This window comes from Falco rusticolus, chromosome 1 (genome assembly GCF_015220075.1).
Source record: "Falco rusticolus isolate bFalRus1 chromosome 1, bFalRus1.pri, whole genome shotgun sequence".
Lineage (NCBI taxonomy): Eukaryota > Metazoa > Chordata > Aves > Falconiformes > Falconidae > Falco > Falco rusticolus.
In genome coordinates this window covers 56033116-56051522 of record NC_051187.1, presented here as the reverse complement: position 1 = coordinate 56051522, position 18407 = coordinate 56033116, and the positions used below count along the sequence as shown (strand labels likewise).

Sequence of the window (18407 nt, the reverse complement as noted above, 5' to 3'; positions counted from 1 at the left end):
AAAAGTACTAGCTTCCCAGTTGTCTAAATTGGGTTAACAGAGTGCAGTCAGTTTTACCAGAGGAAGCTTGGTTATAAGGACTCCTGGCGACTGGCAGTCAGAAGCCCTGGTGCTGTGGCCCTTATCTGCTAACAATTCATTGTAATCTTGCAAACCCCACTGATCTCGCTGCCTGGCTTTCCCCGTGCTCCTTTGCAAACCACTGGGTGGAGCCTGGAGAAAAGGGACCATGTAACAAATGTAAAATTTTGTGCTGTATTTGGCATATGTTTAAGATACTTCAGGGAGCAAACAGTACAAATGTAATAAATACAGGAAAGCAGTATGCTATTATAAACTTACCCTGCTCATACTTCTCCAGGATAATTGTGAGACTTCTCAGTCTGGCAGGACCTAAGTCTGAGCATCAGATTTCCCCAGATTTTAAAAAATAAATAATATTAGAATACAATGTTTAGTTACAATGTTACCCTTCATGTAGGATATACTTTTCCCAACAGTACTGGTTTGTTCTGTGTATAGAAAGGCTGTCATTGCATTGTGGTTTAACCCCAGCCAGAAACTAAGTACTACACTCACTTGCTCCTCCCAGCCCCTGGTGGGATGGGGGGGAGAACTGGTAAAAAAGTAAATCCCGTGGGTTGAGAGAACAGTTTAATAATTTAAAACAAAATAAAATATAATAATTGTAATGAAAAGGGAGACAGAAATAAAACACCAGAAGGACAAGTGATGCACAACACAACTGCTCACCACCCGCTGATGCCCAGCCAGTCCCCAAGCAGCGACCAGTGCCCCCTGTCCAGCTCCCCCAAGCTTATACACTGAGCATGACATTCCGTGGTATGGAATAGCCCTTTGGCTACCTCAGGTCAGCTGTCCTGGCTCTGCTCCCTCCTGGCTCCTTGTGCACCTCCTCCCTGGCAGAGCGTGAGACACTGAAAAGTCCTTGATTTAGGATAAGCACCCCTTAGCAACAACTAAAACTTCAGTGTGTTATCGTTGTTCTCATACTAGATCCAAAATGCAGGATTGTACCAGCTACTAGGGAGAAAATTAATCCTACCCCAGCCAAAACCAGGACACACCGGAACAGGAGACAAAACTCCCATTAATATTAGGAATACAGGAGCCATCTCACAGATGCTTCTGCATAGCTTTCATTCGTGCTCGATGTGACAGGGAAACAAGTAAAATCAATCATTGAGCATCATGCCTACGAATTATAAAAAGCCAGTTGCATTTTAAAACATTTTCATCATATGGTAGGGAAATTTTTAATAAATGAATGGACCAAGGTTGTCCTGGGTAGCATTTTCAAAATACTACCAGAAGCTTATACATGAGGATTTTATGGGGATCTCTTTAGGTACCTCTCTGTTGCAGCCAAGTCCTTATCAAAACTGCTGTGTCTGCATGGCTTGGATCAAGAAGGAGATATGGACTCTTAATACTGAAATAAACCTGTCCTTTTGGATGAGCTTTTCCTCTGTCACTTGCAAAAAACTGGCTTCCCTCATTCTTTCGGGTTGTTTAAAACTTCACCAGACCTGCACATTCAGGAACATTTACAATTTTCAGGTGAGCATCAGGTTTTATTATTTTAAGTGCCAGTATTCCGTCTAAGCAAAACTTCCGGGTATCAACAGTGCTCGGGGACGCAGCGGCTCTGGTTTTTTAAGAGAGAAAAAACCCCCACAAAACCGTTACAGGCTGAGCGGGGTTGTAGGGGGTTTTGTTGGATCTACCAGTAGGGACCTGGATTCTGACACAACGCCTTGAACAGACAGTTCCCGTTGTTCCGCTGCGGGTACGAGCTGGGTGAGTTTTATTTCTTCACCTGCAGCTCCGTGGCTCGGGGGGCCACGTCCGCAAGTGCGGGACACGGGCATCGCTGCGGGACAACGGGGCGCACCCGCGCTGAGCACAGACGGGCGCTGCTGTTGCTGTTGCTCTGACCCAAACGCTGTGGGTTTGGTGGGTTTTTCCCCTCCAAGCTCGTGCTGCCGTTGCCAGCAGCGCCCCACACGGGCTCCTCAGCCAAAGCCTCCGCTGTGGGAGCGGCGCGGGGTCACCAGAGAGCACCGGCCCACCCCGGAGCCGAGCCCCGCTTCTGCCACCGACCCGCGTTTTCCACCCGGCGGGGCGGGGACCCTCGCAGCAGCCCCCGAGGTGCGCTCCGTGAGCCTGGCGGAGACACCTCGGGCTCGCAGGCTCCCGCCCGGGTCCCGCCGCCGCTGTTTGCAGTAGGAGCTCGTTCCGAGCCCGCGGCTGTCCGCAGAGCCCCTGACGCCGGGCGGGCACACAGCGCGTGGCGGGCCCTGCACCGCAGCCCGGCGCCTGGAACGAGCGCGGCGCCGCCCCGCGAACCGGGCGGTGCCACACGCAGCCCCCGCCCCTCCCGGCCCCGCCCCGCCCCGCCCCGCCCCGCCCCGCCGAGCGCTGCCGGCGGCCGCTCGGGCGCATGCCTGGGCGTGGGCAGCGGGACCAATGCAGCGCGGGTAGGGCGGGGCGGCGGCGATGCAGCGCTTCCGGGTTCGGGGGGTGGCGCGCCGTCATGTGATAGAGGCTTAAAGGGGAAGCGGCGGCTGCGGCGGGCCCGTGCGGGTGGGCGCCCAGGGCGGTGGCAGCGCAGGGCGAGCCGGCCGCACGGACAGGTAGGGCGGGGCGGGTACGGTAGCACCCCCACACCCCCTCGCCGGTGCGGTGGTGGTTCGGCCCGACCGCCGTCCCTTCCCGTGGCGGGTGGGGGCGGTCTCTACCGTGGTGGTGCGGCGGGGGGAGGCGGCTGGGCCTCGGGGAGGGAGCGAAGCGCTGCCGCTGCCCTCTTCGGAGGCGGGGGCCGCTCCCGCCGCATCGCGGGTGACCGGGCGCCCTCTCGTCTCGCAGGCCGGCGGAGGCGGCGGCGGCGGCGCTGGCGCTGGGAGGCCCCAGCCATGGCCGACGTAAGTGCGGCCCCGCGGGGCGGCCGGGCGGCGGGCGGAGGCCGCGGGGATGTGGGGGGAGCTCCGGGGCGTAGCCGGATGGGGGGCGGGCGGGCGGGCCGGGGCCTGGCGGGGCGGGAGAGCCGGAGCGGGCGGCGGGGAGCGGGGCGCAGGCAGCCCCCTCCGCCCGCTCTCCGTGGCAGCCGGTAACGCGCCGCCTGTCTCTGCCCCCAGGACCTGAAGAGGTTTCTGTACAAGAAGCTGCCGAGGTGAGTGGTGCGGCGCGACCTGGGCACTGCCCCGGCCGCGGCGGAGCCCGGGGCTGGGGGGCGGCGGGGCGGGGGCCGGGGGGTGGCCCGGCGCGCTGCTCTCGTTGTTGCCCACCCGAGGGGGAAGCAGCCCGCGCTGCGGGCGGCTCTGTAGCCTTCCGGGGGCTCCTTCGGGGACGAGCTGTGCCCGCCTGTGCCGGGAGCGTCCCGCGTGGCTGCCTTCCCGCATCCTTGGGAATTCCCTGCGGGAACTGCCGCCTGGAAGGGCTCCGGTCTGCGGTAACGTGCAGGTGTGGTGACACCGGTGTCCCTTCAGCGAGGGCAGCGTACTCGAGCTTTTGCTTGATTAACGAAATTTAATTGGTAATATCTGGCCTCCTTCTGAAGCTGAAAGTTTCGTGCCCGTAGTTTTATTTTTTATTTCTCTTTACTGCTTCAAGAGACCACTCATACTGAACAGAACAAATCGCTTTCAGTGAAATACTGAATTAGCAAAGGCATTAGTTTTCTCTGTTTTCCCCTTCCTTGTGCATTTGTTCAGGAAAAAAAGATCTTTGCTACTAATTACTCAGTTTTTAAAATCACATCTCTTCATTATTTTTTTTTTTTTGCAGCGTTGAAGGTCTTCATGCTATTGTAGTCTCAGATAGAGATGGTGTGCCTGTTATCAAAGGTAACTTCAGCTTCTTGTGTGCCCTGCAACCGATATCCTGACTGAACAGCAGGGGGTGGAGAAGTACGGCAGAATCTTCTCTGGTTATACTCAAGCCCTGAATATCCAAACCTGAAGAATTAAGCTTGACTCTTACTTCAAATTCAGTGGTTGATTATGTACCTCTAAGTTTATCCTTTTGTTTGTGTCCTCAATAATTGTAGGCCATGGAAGTTTTCCTCTGTGAAAAGGGTTGGAGTGCTGTTAAGGTCCTTGTATCTTCTAAGTCATTCACAGGCTGATTGATACAAAGTACTAGAGAGCTGGTCTTTGTTCAGAAGCAATGCACATCCAACTATTACACGTTGTCTAATTTAGTTTGCTTTTTAATGTCCCGAAGTATTTAAATACCTAGCAGAACTTGCACATCTTCACTTGTTTTCATTCAAGTGACCATGTGCCAGTAATCAATTCGAAGGCTGGAATCAGCACAAACGGCGAGGGACACAAAACCAAAGTGGCATCAGCACAGGCTGTGCATCCTAATGGAAAAGACTGCTTCTTAGGTATGCTAGGAAGGATGCTGGTGTAATGAGCACTGATTGAGTACAAAATATTAAATATTGTACCACTCATGAAGAACTGTCCAGCACTCGTTGCAGAAGCATGTAAGAAGTGTTATGTGTTCCTCAACAGCAGATCTGGTTTTGGCAGGGCACTAAGCTGGACAGGGATTTGTGATGCTCTCGGAGGTTATACTATGTAAAGATAAGATCTTTCTTGTTTTGTTCCAGTTGCCAATGATAATGCTCCAGAACATGCACTGCGACCTGGTTTTCTATCCACCTTTGCCCTTGCCACAGATCAGGGCAGTAAACTAGGGCTTTCTAAAAACAAAAGTATCATCTGCTATTACAATACATACCAGGTGAGTAACCTCAGTGTGATTTGTTCTCTGTGACCTGAGCTATATTCCTACATTACATCGAGCAAGGGAGAGAAGGTTGTTTAAATTCTGCTAGATTCTCACTTGGCAGCTATTGTACTGTTCGTGTTTTATTTCTCACACTGCTTAAATGGCTAAACTAAACTTTTGCAGTTTAAGCTTCTCTTACATTTCTCAAAACTGAGATTTACTGGTTGAAAATGGTGGTTTTCTGAACATGTAGTAATTGGGGAATTTGCAGCAGGTGCTGCTCATGTGGGTTTCAGAATCTGTTATGAAGGCTTTATGTTCTGTTTTACAAACAATATCTGTTTATAATTAGTGACACTTAAATAAGTGTGTGCAACCTATTTCATCACTAATCTTGCTGCCACTTTGAGGTAAGAAAGTTTTGGATATTTTTTTCTTTGTACACAAACTGGTTATTTGGGTCCTCAAATCCATCATCAACTAAGTTTCTCCTGCTTCTCAAGTTCTAGTGATCTTGAGAACCTTTTATTGTGACTGAGGTAAATTGGCCAACCATTCAGCCTGCAGTATCTAGCTCTGGAAAATAAATGGGTGAATGGGTGAGTTTACACACAGTATAGTGGAGAGTGTGGTCTTTGTTAAAAGTTCATTAAAAACTGACACCACAGTACAGAGTACTGTACCTAGAAAGCCTGGCATTTCCCTCCCTCCTGTGCTCTGTGGTGTTATCTGCCAGAAATCTCAGCTGCAAACACTGCAGTGTGCACTATGGAGATCATGCTCTCCACAGGTGATGAGCAGTCTCTTTTCTTCAGTAATAGGGAGCTGGGATCTTGAGCACAACAGTAAGCTACTTGCATCAGGACAATCAAAGCAACATACTGATGCTGCGCACACTCACCGCAGTCACAATAAAAGGTTCTCAAGACCACTAGAACTTGAGAAGCAGGAGAAACTTAGTTGATGATGGATTTGAGGACCCAAATAACCAGTTTGTGTACAAAGAAAAAAAATATCCAAAACTTTCTTACCTCAAAGTGGCAGCAAGATTAGTGATGAAATAGGTTGCACACACTTATTTAAGTGTCACTAATTATAAACAGATATTGTTTGTACAACAGAACATAAAGCCTTCATAACAGATTCTGAAAGCTGTGAGCAGTGCGTGCTGCAAATTCCTAATTACTGCACGTTCAGAAAACGATGGTGTTTTTAATCGTGAATCTTACTGAATAGGTACACTGAAAAGCCAGCCTTGTGGCTCTTGCTCCTGCCTGTCCTTTAAACTGAGGAGGCTGTTTGTTTCGGAAGGAATTTCTGTGGCAGAGCTGTGATGTCCAACATGTGCTGCTGGCTGAACGCTGTTTCTCTTTCCTTGCAGGTGGTGCAGTTCAATCGCTTACCTTTGGTAGTAAGTTTCATTGCTAGCAGCAATGCCAATACTGGTATGTCTTCATGTGTATTTTAAATATTGTAGTATTTTAAGGCCTAGGTGTTTAATTGAAAATTTACCCAAATTTATATCAGGGTATATAAACTTTGCTCCTGCTATGAATTCTGTCAGCTTATTGTCAAGGAGAGAAGGGGAAAGGCATGAACAAAAAGTCAAGATTTCAGGTGACTTGCTGAAGTTGTCATTTTGTTAAAGCATACTTCTCCTGTGATTAACCTCACCCTTGCTGTGTGGGAGCGTTCACTGCATCAGCAATGACTGTACTGTACGTACCAGTTATTTGGTCTGTCAGTTCCAGGTTACACACATGTGGCTCTATCCACCCAGTTCTGTGCGGTGGGGAAATGCTTCAGAAAAGCACCTGGCCTTGCTCATGAGGGCATTTGCTAATGAGTGCAAGCAAAAGGGATTTAATTCTTGCACAGCTGCCTGGGCCTCAGTAGCTGTGGGAAGCAGTAAAGCAATAGTAGAGGCACGCAGCAGTATGGGGGAGAGCTGTGCTGCATGGGGTGTGCCCCTGTTGGTGCTGGGGGCGCTGCCCACTGTTCTTGTGGAGCATGAGCAGCTCTGGTGAAAAATTTCATGTTGTGGAAGACTCTGGCTGTGACATGCAGTGGGGAGGGAGCTGTAGGATTTGGAGAAAGGTTTCTCAGTTACATCATCTGATGGGATGTTTTGTCTCTTCTCTTTCCAGGGCTGATTGTAAGTTTAGAGAAGGAGCTCACACCCCTGTTTGAAGAACTGAGGCAGGTTGTTGAAGTTTCTTAACCTGATGGTATAGCCAGAGTGCAGCATCCCTCTGCAGCCCAGTGGACAGAAAGATTCAATAATCTTCAGTCAAATAACAAGTCTCAGAAGAAATACCACAGCTCCTTAGTATACTAAGTAAGAGTAAATTGTACATAGTACTGAATCTGAAACTATCTACTAGTGTGTTGTAGGTGGATGTTACTTTAGGCCATGCTTCTTGTATTGTGCAGTACTGGAGAGACCACCACGATAGCTCCCATGGAGTTCAGCTCAGCCAGCTGAGCCAGGTCGGCATGATGCTGTTGGCTCAAATGAGCAGCTCACAGATCTCTTTCTTTACAGGAAACCATGCACATGGTGGGGTGTATCCTCAGGCCAGATACTGCTGGGTGTTGGAAAACAGATTGGTTGTATAGTATTATCAAAGATGTGGTTGAAACAGTGTTGTGAGAGCAAGTTTACTAGCAGTGATGTGTTGGTACAATCAAAAAATATCCTAGCTTTCTTATGTGGGTGATAACTCTGGCAAGGGAATGCTACTAATCTGGATGTTAGTTGCCTCCTGCTTCCACTAAGAAGAAAGCTATTTCTATGAAAGCTGTTGCTTTAGGGGTTTTCATTATGCCCAGATAAAAGCATCCAAACAAGTCTCACTTCTTCATGGGGTTTTTGTGTAATATGGTTGTGAAGATCTCATGTCTCATAGATTTTGTGTGGGTTCATCATTGGTGACACTCTCTGCTCATTTACCCTTAGGTTTTCTGAAGTAAATAAAATACAGTATTTTTAAATGACAGAGCCTGGTCCGCTCTTCTGTTGCACCATAATACTCTACAGTACATCAGCTTTCCTGCAGAGAGAACAGGTCTCTTAGAGTTGTTTGTGGATGTTTAAAAAAAAAAAAAAAAAAAATCCAGGAGTTTGACAGTTGAATGACAAGGATACAGAGTCCTGTGCCAGTGCAGAGATCTTATCGGTGGGGTTCCGTCCCATACTCTGCCTTTCCTTGTTTCCTCTCACATTCCCCTTGTGATGGCTGCAGTGTAGACTTCCAGTGCTAAAACTAGGTGTTGCTGGTCTAAGGGAGAGCTCTTGGCTGGTCTCTGCCTCAGGCTGGGAAAGGGGGTGCTACTGGCCGCTTATTTATGCCTGGCACTGCAGGTGGGCAAGGTAGGATGAGGGGAAACAATGATATTGGAAATGAGGACTGGGAATTCTTGGCTCAGAAACTCTCTTGGAGATTAAATGTTGTCAGGTGCCTCTCTTCCATTTAAACTGAGCTCCTGGCCTGAGCTTTCTGTTTCTGGTTATTACTAAAGCAGCTGGAAACTGAGCCCCAAGGCATATCTATATGCATTTCTGGCAAAAAACATTTGTGTTCAATCTATGGCCTACTTCTGCTGTTAGCTTCTGGTCAGCTTGTCCATGACTGCTTCCTAGGCCAGCCAAGCGCCATTTCTTTTACTGGCTTCAGTTTGTGACACCATGTGCTGAACTTGCTTCTAACATTTTTGTAACACTGCTTGTTCATGTGAAAAAGGGAAGGCTGCTTTTGTGGTTATGCTTCAAGTTTCATTCCCAAGCCATTTTCACAGAACAGTGATGCTGTTGGAGTAATGTTCTTTCTCTTCCCCTTACGTTGCCTCTGCCTCACACAAACTCATTAAAGCTTTTTAACTAGGTGGCAGATGCTAGTTTGTTAAACCACATAAGGGGAAAAGGAGGACAACACTTTAACAATACAGTATGGGAACACAGAAAAACTTTGGTAGTTTTATAATGACATTTTATTCAAAAAACAGTCTGTATAAAAATATTTACAAATATTTTGAATTTCTAAGTTGAAATAAAATCCTATTCCTAGATTCCAAATCAAGATTTTTTTTTTTCTTTCTTCTTCTAATATGTTTTTCCTCGCTTCTTCAGCCTTCTCATGGTAAAGGCATCTTTGATGCCTTCATCTTCAAACACTGACCTTATGTGAGCAATGCAAAGCCCTGTGCCACAGTATTTGCATAGTGGGAAAGGTTTGCATACACTGTTTCAGCAGAAACTCGACTGGGGGGGAGATGGAGGAGGGGGGCCTCCCCTCTCCTCTCCATGTCTCCAGGAGGAGCAGGATTGGGACCCTCCAGCGTGTCAAACTTTGCCTCCAAAATGTAACATCTATTTGGACTACAGCACCAAAGTACTGAGCTTCCGCTTTTCAACTCCATAGCGAGCCACAATGCTGTTGAATATATATGTCTTCCAAAATATAGATGGAAATTTACATCAGGTTATGTAGAAGATGTATTCTTTTAAATTAATTTTTAGTGTACACAATGCTTTTTTTTAAATATAAAGCAAGCAGTACTTATTTCTAAACATAGTTCTGAACAAAGCCTTGTTTTTCAGTTCTGTGTGGAAAAAATACAAAATCCAGCCCATTTTCAAGGGGGTCTGTAAGTGGCTCAAATCATAATGCTGCTAATAATGCTGGTGGCTGCTGCAGGCAAAGCTTTCTGCAGAGCCCTGTCACCCATCCTTAGGGTCCCGTGGCAGTGATGTCACACATGTGCGGGGAACCAGATGTCTGTTTCTCATATAACAAGCTTGTAAACAAGCATGCTTGTGTGATGCTGCTCGCTGTTACCTATACATGCTGTTCAAAACAAGCATTCACTTGTAGCCATCACTGCAGTATAAATCTAAACCATACAAAACATATTTGGTCAGAACTAAGTGTTACTCATCCATCACCTTGAAAAGGGCCTTGAAGTATTCTCTGGATTGTAATGTACATACTATTTACAAAAATGCAATTACCTCTGTCATTTTTCTTCTGGTTTAGAGCCTAAAAGGTAATACAAAAGAAATATGTTTTCAGTAATGGGCTCAGAGTTACAGAATATACTGCTAATGGTTAGTTGTGATGGGACTTGCAATAAATTATCGAGAGTGCTCTGAATAACCACAGAAGTTTTAAACAGTGACTAGTTAACAGGTTTTTGAATTAAGTGCTTTACGGGCATACACCATGCATATCAAACCAGTGCTCTGATGCTGCAACTGTCTCCACATGTGTCTCAGCAGCCCAAGAGCACTCAGCTGTACAAACCCTTTGTGTCCAGAGCTGGATGCAAGCATCTATGTGCAGCTGCATGTGTGCCCACTGTGGGTGAAACCATCCTTATGTAAGCGATGCCTTCCCCTTGACAGAGGCAAGGAGCAGAAGTACTGGAGCTGCAGCTAGGAACTGAGGGTGGCATTGCGCTGCTCCAGTTGCCTCCGTATTTGTGACTAGAACGGAAAAACAATTTGTTACTGTTGGTCTGCATGCACGTGGATGTCGGTGAGTACGATTAACCCAAATACTGGTATTTTTAAGGAAGTAACACTTTCAAGCCTTTACATTGTCTTCTCATTGCCTCCTTCATGACCCAACATGCGGTCTGTGTTGATGCTTCATACTTTTTACCATCTACACAGTGACATCCTTAAAGGTGGAAGTAATTTCTTCTTCCTAACGTGTATGTGTGTAAAAACTGCATCCCAAAAAGGCTGAAGTGGGTTTGCAGGCATATACATTATGTAAAACCTATGTATTCCAATCTAGTTGGCCAGGAAGCCAGAACAAGTGCTCCCTTCTTGCAAATACTGAGAACTGTAGCACTTGGGTGCTACAATATCAGGGTATTTACGACTGCTGCCTGAGCCATGCAACACTGCATATCAACTTACCAGTTTCCATCGTAATATTTTAATCCACTCATCAGCTTCTATTCCAGTTTTCGCGCACAGGTAGTACGTCCTTAGTGGGAACACTAAACTGTAAGGAAACAAAACTTTTTCTTAAATTGCTAGAACAACTGGTAGTTCTTCCTAAAACTGACCCAGCTGGCCTGCACCAACAGTTGTTTAGTTGGAGCAGGGCAGGGAGGCTGTGCTCCTGTTCAGTCACTGGGAGGGAGGTGAGCCAAGAAGGGGTTGCAGCCAAGTAATTTACAGCTCAGGGAGACGCTGCCCCAGGCCCTAAGGACGAAAGACCCACATTTGGGCACAGAAGCCGTTACTGTGTGACCCGTAGCAATGTCTGAACTGGGAGCTGGACTGTACCCAAGTTCCACGGGTCTAGGTGATAATCATACATGCTTACAGAATTAGGAAAAGAAATGCCCACTATGCACAGGCCTACACCCTTCCTCCTCACCAAGACAAAAATCCTTTTGCCAGTGGTAATTTGGCAAAGCCATGCAGGACCGACAACACCTGGCTGACAAAACCAGGCTCATGAATTAGAGGAAGAGCAGGGTCACAGCCAGCAAGGGAGCTTTCAGAAGCACCCAGTGGTTACATTTCAAACTTCCCTGCCTATTTTGACCTTCCCAGCAAGGTGGAGAAAGTATGGCAACTTACCAGAAACAATTGACTCTTTCCTGGGAATAATCAAATTGCACAGCGGAGCATTCAGTTAAGTCAAGTGCCCGAATCGGTTCCGTGGCCTTGAAAAAAAAATAGTTTTAAAGTGTGAACACATGAAAACAAAAGATAAGGCTAGCTTGGTTCATCTTCAGTGTACCTAGACCTTTACAGGCACAACATGTTTTTCCAGGTGTAGGTATAATAGCTTTAACACCATAGACCCAAACTAGCAAGCATAACATCAGTGCTAGCTAATTGATCATCAGTGACAGCAAATCGAGCAAAATATAAAAAAAGCAGGACAGTCAATTCAGATCTAGACAAAAAACAGAGGAGCTCTCTGCTGCAGGAAAGTTTGAGCTAAGTGCAGGCTGCTGAAGTTTTGGTTGATGTATTATAATGTAACTGACACAGCAACAGATCTGGTATCGCTTCCAGCTAAAGCTTACAGAGACAAGGGAATGGTTATAGGTCTTATCAGGTGTAGCCAGCTGTTGGAGATTTAAGTAATTCCCAAGTGCTTTAAAAGGATGAAGCTGGATAAGGAGAAATGTAGAAGCAAAGCTAAAGCAGTGGTTGCAGCAGAAGTGCTGAGTGTGGCTGCACAAACAGTGTGTGTCTAAAGAAGTTTCTTGGGACAGGCCCGGGAGTGCTCAGGTGCAGGGATGTAGGCTGTCTCTCTATGGCTGCAGCCTATTTCCCTTAAAAATTTCATTCTTCCCAGGTATGAGTTTTTTGAATTGTTTCAGCCTCACACTGTTGAGCACCTCAGAAGAGGCAGCTAAAATAGAAGAACAGTTTGCTTTCTGGCCAAACACCCTTAGCTGTTTCTATTGCCCTATATTGGGTGCATGGAGGTTGTCTGTTGCTTTCTCACCTTTCCTTACATTTTCCTCTAGCTCAGTAGTTGTTAGTTATACACTACACTAGAAGAAAGCTGTTTGTGCTGAGGTGGGCTAACAAATGCCATCCCAGGGCCAGCACTAAGTTGCTCACCTGTAGGTGTCTGCAACCCCACAGCAACAATGGGAGTGCCAGGAGACACCAGAGCTACTGCCCGGGAGGTCATATTCCTGACAAAGACACCTCACCTGGTAAGTCACAAATGCTACTCAAACATTTGGAGTGCTGCCGTTTGAAATGTCATCCTGGAAACTTAATTCCAAGGTGGCTTGAACTGAAATGAAAATTGATGGAAGGCCCTGTAAATACATAACTGTTTATAAATGGTCATGTTTGGTGAGAGAGGGCAGTTGTGTCTGCTGTTGTATTAAAATCTGTTAGATGCTTGAAATAGGGCTTGGCAGAGGTAGACAGTTTGGCTGTGTTTATGAAGGAACATGAACTGGAGGTATTGTAAGGGTGGAGAAACTCTAGAAGCATTTCTTATTTTTATTCAGTTTAAGAAAGACATGGAACAGCAACTGTAAGAACACACTGGTTTTCCCAGATGCAGCAGGTTAATCTATGTCAGAGTGCTAGGATGACATTCTTAAATGAATGGTGCAACCACTTAAAATAAAAGGATGAAATCAAGGAATGCAAAATATCCTAGTATTTGCAGAAATATTTTAAGAGCACTGCTGTCTGTGTTGTGCCGGTAGCTTCAAATCCACTGAACAAAGCAACCAACAATGCACTGTAAACAATTCTATCTAGCAGGTAAGGCTAACAGAGCACAGTAAATGTTTTCCAGCTGTAAACCAATAACTTTCTGTTGTTGTAGTCATCAGCAAAATTCTGACTTTATTTGAAAGGTCTGACCGCTCTGACAGTATGGGAAGCTGTAACAGAAATGCAAGAAGCCAGAGACAAGAGGAGGCTACAGCTGCCTCTGTAGAACTACCTAAAGAGAAGAACTGGTGTTCGCTACTTACTGTCTGGTCTTTGAAATACTTAAGTTCATTCCTATGCAGTGTAAACCACCTTGTCTTCCAATTCTGAAAGATCAAGAACAGATAGTAACTGTCTTGTGAGAATTTAGCTAATGCTTCTTAAGAAAGGAAAACTTCTACAGCTGTTGACTTGCTCTGGTTTACAGTCGTGCTTGTAAATTGCTCCCCTCTGCAGGGGAACGCAGGTGGAGCTATTCCAATCCCACATTGTCTCTAGCTTCTATGGGTGATTGCAGAGTGGAAGCAAGGAGTAAGTTTTCCTTACCTTGACTATTTTGCCTTGTTTTATCAAATATCCTTCTTTTGTACCAAGCTGTGAAGTAACAAGGAAAGGGATCAGGGTTAAAGACTCATCTCTGCTTCTATTTCCCACATGTCCCTCTTTGTCTACATCCAGATGATGGAAGAGCAGCCTGTTCCTGGGAAAACTTCCCATGGCCGCTTGCCCTGTCCTTGCTCCTCTCACATGGCTGGACCCACTGACAGGGCAAACATGGGCCTGCACTGGCTCTAAAGGCAATCTCCTAGACTGTGCCTCTCAGCAAGCTTCTGGCCTGCATCTTCTCAAACAAAGTTAGCAAAATAGTTGCAGTTACAGTTTATTTAGTGAAGTTACACAGTTCCCTCGGTACATGTTGTAATGAGAAGCACCTGGGGTTTAGCTGACAGTGGAATTATCCACAGAAATTGCTCTTGTAATGCAGGGGACAGGGGCAAGTGCTGTTTTACTTAGCTATTTTTTTCTCTCAAACAGCCAAATGCATGAGAGGAGAAGCCTGTTACATTGAATGTAACTTACTGAAAACTGCTTATTGAAAAACTGGTTTTGAACTGTTTCTCTGCTACCATATGTGATGCTGAGACCCTATGACTTCTCAGATACTAAAACTTTGTAGACGGACCTAGCTGTGAGACTGCAGACCTCTGAAAACCAAATTCTTGCAAAGTTAATTACTACTTGCTCTTGAAAAAATTCTGCCTTTTTATTGGGTTTATGTGGAAGTCAAGTTTCTTTGGAGGCTAAAGTGGAACTTGGCCACAAAAGGTTGGTTGTGAAAGAACCACTTCTGATGTGTTCTCATCAACTTCATTAACCCACATTAACGTAACCCTTGCTCTTTTTCTCAAAAAATATAGTATGTAATTAAAATACTTTCCGCTCTGTTCTGAGCAATACTGTTCTGGAGAAACCACCTGTTTTACTCAGATATGAGTTACTGGGGATTTAAAGTCTCTAATTACTGTCCAAGTGAGTCACAGATGTCAGAGCAGGTGGCCCAAATGATATGAAGATGATCTCTTGTTCCTCACACCAGTAAGGCATAGAGCTTTTAACATGACACAGCTTTTTACTGTGCTCAAAATTACTAGAGCTGAAAGGACGGACGCTCTTCTGTCATACCATTCTATTTTGGGTTTAAGGCTGTGTCAGAATACAGCAAGATTTCTGCTTTAAAACAAGGTGATTCTAAAATAACAAAATCTAAGTGCCAAAATCCCCTTTTGAGTAATGTTGCAGTATCAGGATATAGATACTCTTATTATCTTGGTTGTACTGCACTTCCGTTTGGGGTTTCCTTTTCCAAATTTTTCCTGCCTGTCTTGCACATCTTTGAGTATTATTTCCAAAAGGTCACTTTTTAAACCAACCTAGAAAGTCAGAAATGCTCTTTCCTTCCTCCTGGTTAGGATGGAGACTGTATATTGCTAACTGGGAAAAATAATTCTAATAACAAAGACGACTGCAAAAATAATTAGTAATGAGTTTGTCTTCTGTCAGTACTACTATCTTTTTCCTGGTATCTAATCCTTGCATTCACTGAATCAGACAAAATGTGGTACATCCTATAGCTGTTACTTGGTTTTGCTATTTAGTGTATTCCTCTCCTCACCTGTGGGGGGTGAGAAAGACTTCCCACTTGCTGTAAAAGATGTTTTGCAAAACAAGGGTTTACTGCGCAACCTGACATACATATTGTTGTATACAGCCTGTTGAATGTTGTCAGAAAGATGTGAAAAGTGTTGTGTTTGTTTTGTGTGGTGGTGTTTTTTGTTGTTTTGTTTGGGTTGCGCTTTTTTTTTAAAAAAAAATTCTGATAACATTACTGCTAAGATGGCACTCTAAAATGGTCAGACTCACCCAGGTCAGCTGCAGACAATGTTTTCCCAGTGACAACAACTATAAAAGACTTTATTTGTCATGGGACTGTACTTAGCAAGTTTGTGTTTGTTTTGCCTTAGTCAGCAAAGACTTCCTGTATCTACAAACCCATAAAGGGATGAACTACTGGTGTTATTGCATAGCTTGCTCCAGCAATCATATTAAACTCCGACCAAGAGATCCCTCCCACCAGAACAAAACTTACTGAGGGAGCATTTGGAACAAGATCGCTTTCTGTTCTTCCTGTCTGCATTGCTGTGTGAACACGGACGGACTCATAAATACAAGGTTCTTCTACTTCCCGTGGGTAGGGATGCTTCAATACTATTAAGGTTCCTGGAAAGAAAAAGAGCAGAGGTAAGTCATCTGGCAAGACAGCCTTGGAAAATAACATAGAGTAGCTGCCTGTCTGTGGAATGGGTAACTTCACCTTCTCCTAAAATTAAAAAGCCATAAGAGCTGATAAGCTCCCCAAGATCTCTGCAACACCTCCTGTAAGGGGTTTTCCTTGGAAGGGGGCAGGACTCAGGCCACACCCATGAGAGAAAACAATCAGCTGCTATAAACAATTCTCCCATACTGATAAAGCTAGACAAATATTTCTAACATGCATCATCTGAATATTTTAGACTTTGTGGAGGGCTTTCTCTACAAAAATCCACCCATGCAATCTACAGAGGGGCACCTGCTGCTGGATTCAGTTGCCCAGTCTCACTTCCTTGGCTCTGTCATGTTGCTCAGAGCCCTCAGTATCTTGGGCACCTGGACCTTGCCTAAATCCATTCTCTTATCCCTGTACAGTGGAAGACAATAATTCTTACATCTGTGAAAACCCTCTTCACTTATTCTAAGCAGTAGGTAATAAAACCCCTTCTGCAATGCATGCATGGTGACAGCAACAGAACAGGACCATCAGACAGCCCTCAAAAGCATGCCTCCTGTCCTGCTTGAATCTTCTTTCCGGTCATGGAGGAACTAGGTAATACAGAACACATGCAAACACAGATTCCATAGTTACAGCTGAAATGCTGGCCTACGCTTTCACTGTATTCATGAAGATGTGACTACAGACATTATCACACCTGTTTACAGGCAACTGTGAAAACTTGGTGAAAACAGAAATATATGGTACCTTTTTAAAACCTTTAAACACATTAAATTCCCTTCCTGCACGGGAGGCTGGCTGGGTGGGTAGGCAGGATGTTAGACTAGATATGAGGCCATAACAGTCATCCTGGTTTTGCCAACAACCCATGGCTTGCTATATAAATCACTTAATCTGTCAGAACTTCAGATACAGACTTCCTAACAGTAAGCCCACATTACCATCGTGCTTGTTTTACCATAGCTCTTTCCAGTTAATAACATTTTGATGATAGTCATTCTTTGTTCTCCAAAAAAGGTCATGTTTATTGCATGTTCTCTACAAAAAAGCTGCATTCTCAGTAGTGAATTTTTATGCTATTCACAATAGTGAAGAACCTCCTTAGAACAATAAATGCTACACCATCTAGTCTCATTCTTTAAAAATAATGTCACAGCATACCAAATGCTGCTCCATTTACATTTTATGCTGATATTGTCAGCTCTTAAAGAGGAGGGATCCCAGAACTGTTAAGAACTTGGACTTGAAACCTACAGGTGATTGAGTAATTTGAAAGTGAAATAAAGTGTATTTTGTAATGGGAAGGGCTGCAAAGGGAAGTGGAAAAATTGTATTTGAAGTAGCCAACTGAAACCCGTTCACAGGCACAGGGGGTGTATGCAAATGTGATATATTCAACTTGTAGTAGATGAAAAGTCAAAATCGGTCTAACTTCCTCTGGCATTGCAGAAAAATAATGCTTTGTCATTTAAAATGAAATCGAGAACATGTCCATCACCAGTCTACAGAAACCACTCTTAAGCTGTAGCACAGCATCAGTGCCATCATATGTACACCATGGATAAAGTGCCCTGTTGCAGAACTTGGAGAACTAGTTTAACTTTTTATACACCATTTATTCTCTATTAAGTTATGCGTGGTTTTGCTCCACAGAAGATACTTGTACAGAATCATCTGGTAACTGTACAAAAGAACTAGTAAAATGTGCACTGCAGCAAGATTCTTCTTCTGTGTTTGTGTGTGAGTGCCGTGTGTGTGAGTGGCATCTATTTCTAAGGAAGCATACAAGTGAGTCTTGTTGCTGGAAATATTTCTTTTTTGTCTGGGTAATGACTTTATGTTTTGAAAATAATTTAGGTAAACACTGATAAACAAAGCACACAGGCAAAAATAACATGTTGACCTTGTCACTTTGAATAAAGATAAAAACATAAAAATATGATAGTATATTGCTTTAATCTTGTAACGGAATAGATTCAGCTTGCCTGTTAAACAATTTCACAGAACATAGCAGCCCCAATTTCCTTTTAATTATCTGTAGTTCAGAAGGAAGTGTATACATTACACTGCAGAAAAATAGATGTGAGACCATGCAGCAATTTGGAGTAGCAAATGAAGCTGTAGTAAGACAAGGTTTGTTGGGCTTGAAGATCAACCTGCAGCTGTCCCAGTACAAAAGAATGACTACATTCCATAGACCAGTTTGCAGGGATGCCAGCCTGTATGTGCAGGTACTGATCAAAGAGAGTCTGGTGTGCCTCTCCAGACACTAAACTAGTTCCAGTGAGACAAACTTAAATGGAAGATAGAATAGATAAGTTTCCACCATGTTGTGGGTCTCTGTCTTATAAAATCCTGTCCATAAGTAAGGAGGAGAATAAAAAACGTCATCATACTTCACTCTTTCATTCCTGCTCTCACAGTGTTCTATAGAGACACATAAGTATTACAAGGAGTAAGAAAAACTAGTTCAACCACTTTCTACAAATACCTGAGGCTAAAGGTCACTTGCTGCTTTTCACTGAAAGGAAGCGTGGCCTAAGAAATAAGACTTTGTTGCTGGCCCTTCTGGCAACCTGCTGTGTGACCCTGCGTTGG

The 18407-nt window shown here is 44.9% G+C and overlaps 2 protein-coding genes and 1 long non-coding RNA gene across 3 annotated transcripts in view; 1 reads left to right on the top strand and 2 right to left on the bottom strand.

Moving 5' to 3' along the window:
• Positions 1 to 2882, bottom strand: part of LOC119144567 — a 5608-nt gene extending 2726 nt beyond the window's left edge. The window contains exons 1-3 of the long non-coding RNA XR_005103168.1: positions 2763 to 2882; positions 343 to 399; positions 58 to 213 (exon numbers count right to left, since the gene is read on the bottom strand). This is a non-coding gene — a long non-coding RNA (uncharacterized LOC119144567). The remainder of the gene's footprint in view (positions 1 to 57; positions 214 to 342; positions 400 to 2762) is intronic.
• LAMTOR3 (late endosomal/lysosomal adaptor, MAPK and MTOR activator 3) lies at positions 2540 to 7760 on the top strand. The gene is made up of 7 exons (XM_037380061.1): positions 2540 to 2657; positions 2890 to 2945; positions 3159 to 3193; positions 3808 to 3866; positions 4640 to 4773; positions 6143 to 6206; positions 6909 to 7760. The coding sequence occupies exons 2-7, from the start codon at positions 2937 to 2939 to the stop codon at positions 6980 to 6982; spliced, it is 375 nt and encodes a 124-aa protein (XP_037235958.1). The 5' UTR covers positions 2540 to 2657; positions 2890 to 2936; the 3' UTR covers positions 6983 to 7760.
• Positions 7332 to 18407, bottom strand: part of DAPP1 (dual adaptor of phosphotyrosine and 3-phosphoinositides 1) — a 23076-nt gene continuing 12000 nt past the window's right edge. Inside the window, exons 4-9 of the mRNA XM_037380050.1 lie at positions 15630 to 15760; positions 13529 to 13576; positions 13246 to 13308; positions 11363 to 11448; positions 10688 to 10775; positions 7332 to 10246 (exon numbers count right to left, since the gene is read on the bottom strand). Coding sequence (XP_037235947.1) covers positions 10196 to 10246; positions 10688 to 10775; positions 11363 to 11448; positions 13246 to 13308; positions 13529 to 13576; positions 15630 to 15760 — 467 coding nt within the window. The 3' untranslated portion in view covers positions 7332 to 10195. The remainder of the gene's footprint in view (positions 10247 to 10687; positions 10776 to 11362; positions 11449 to 13245; positions 13309 to 13528; positions 13577 to 15629; positions 15761 to 18407) is intronic.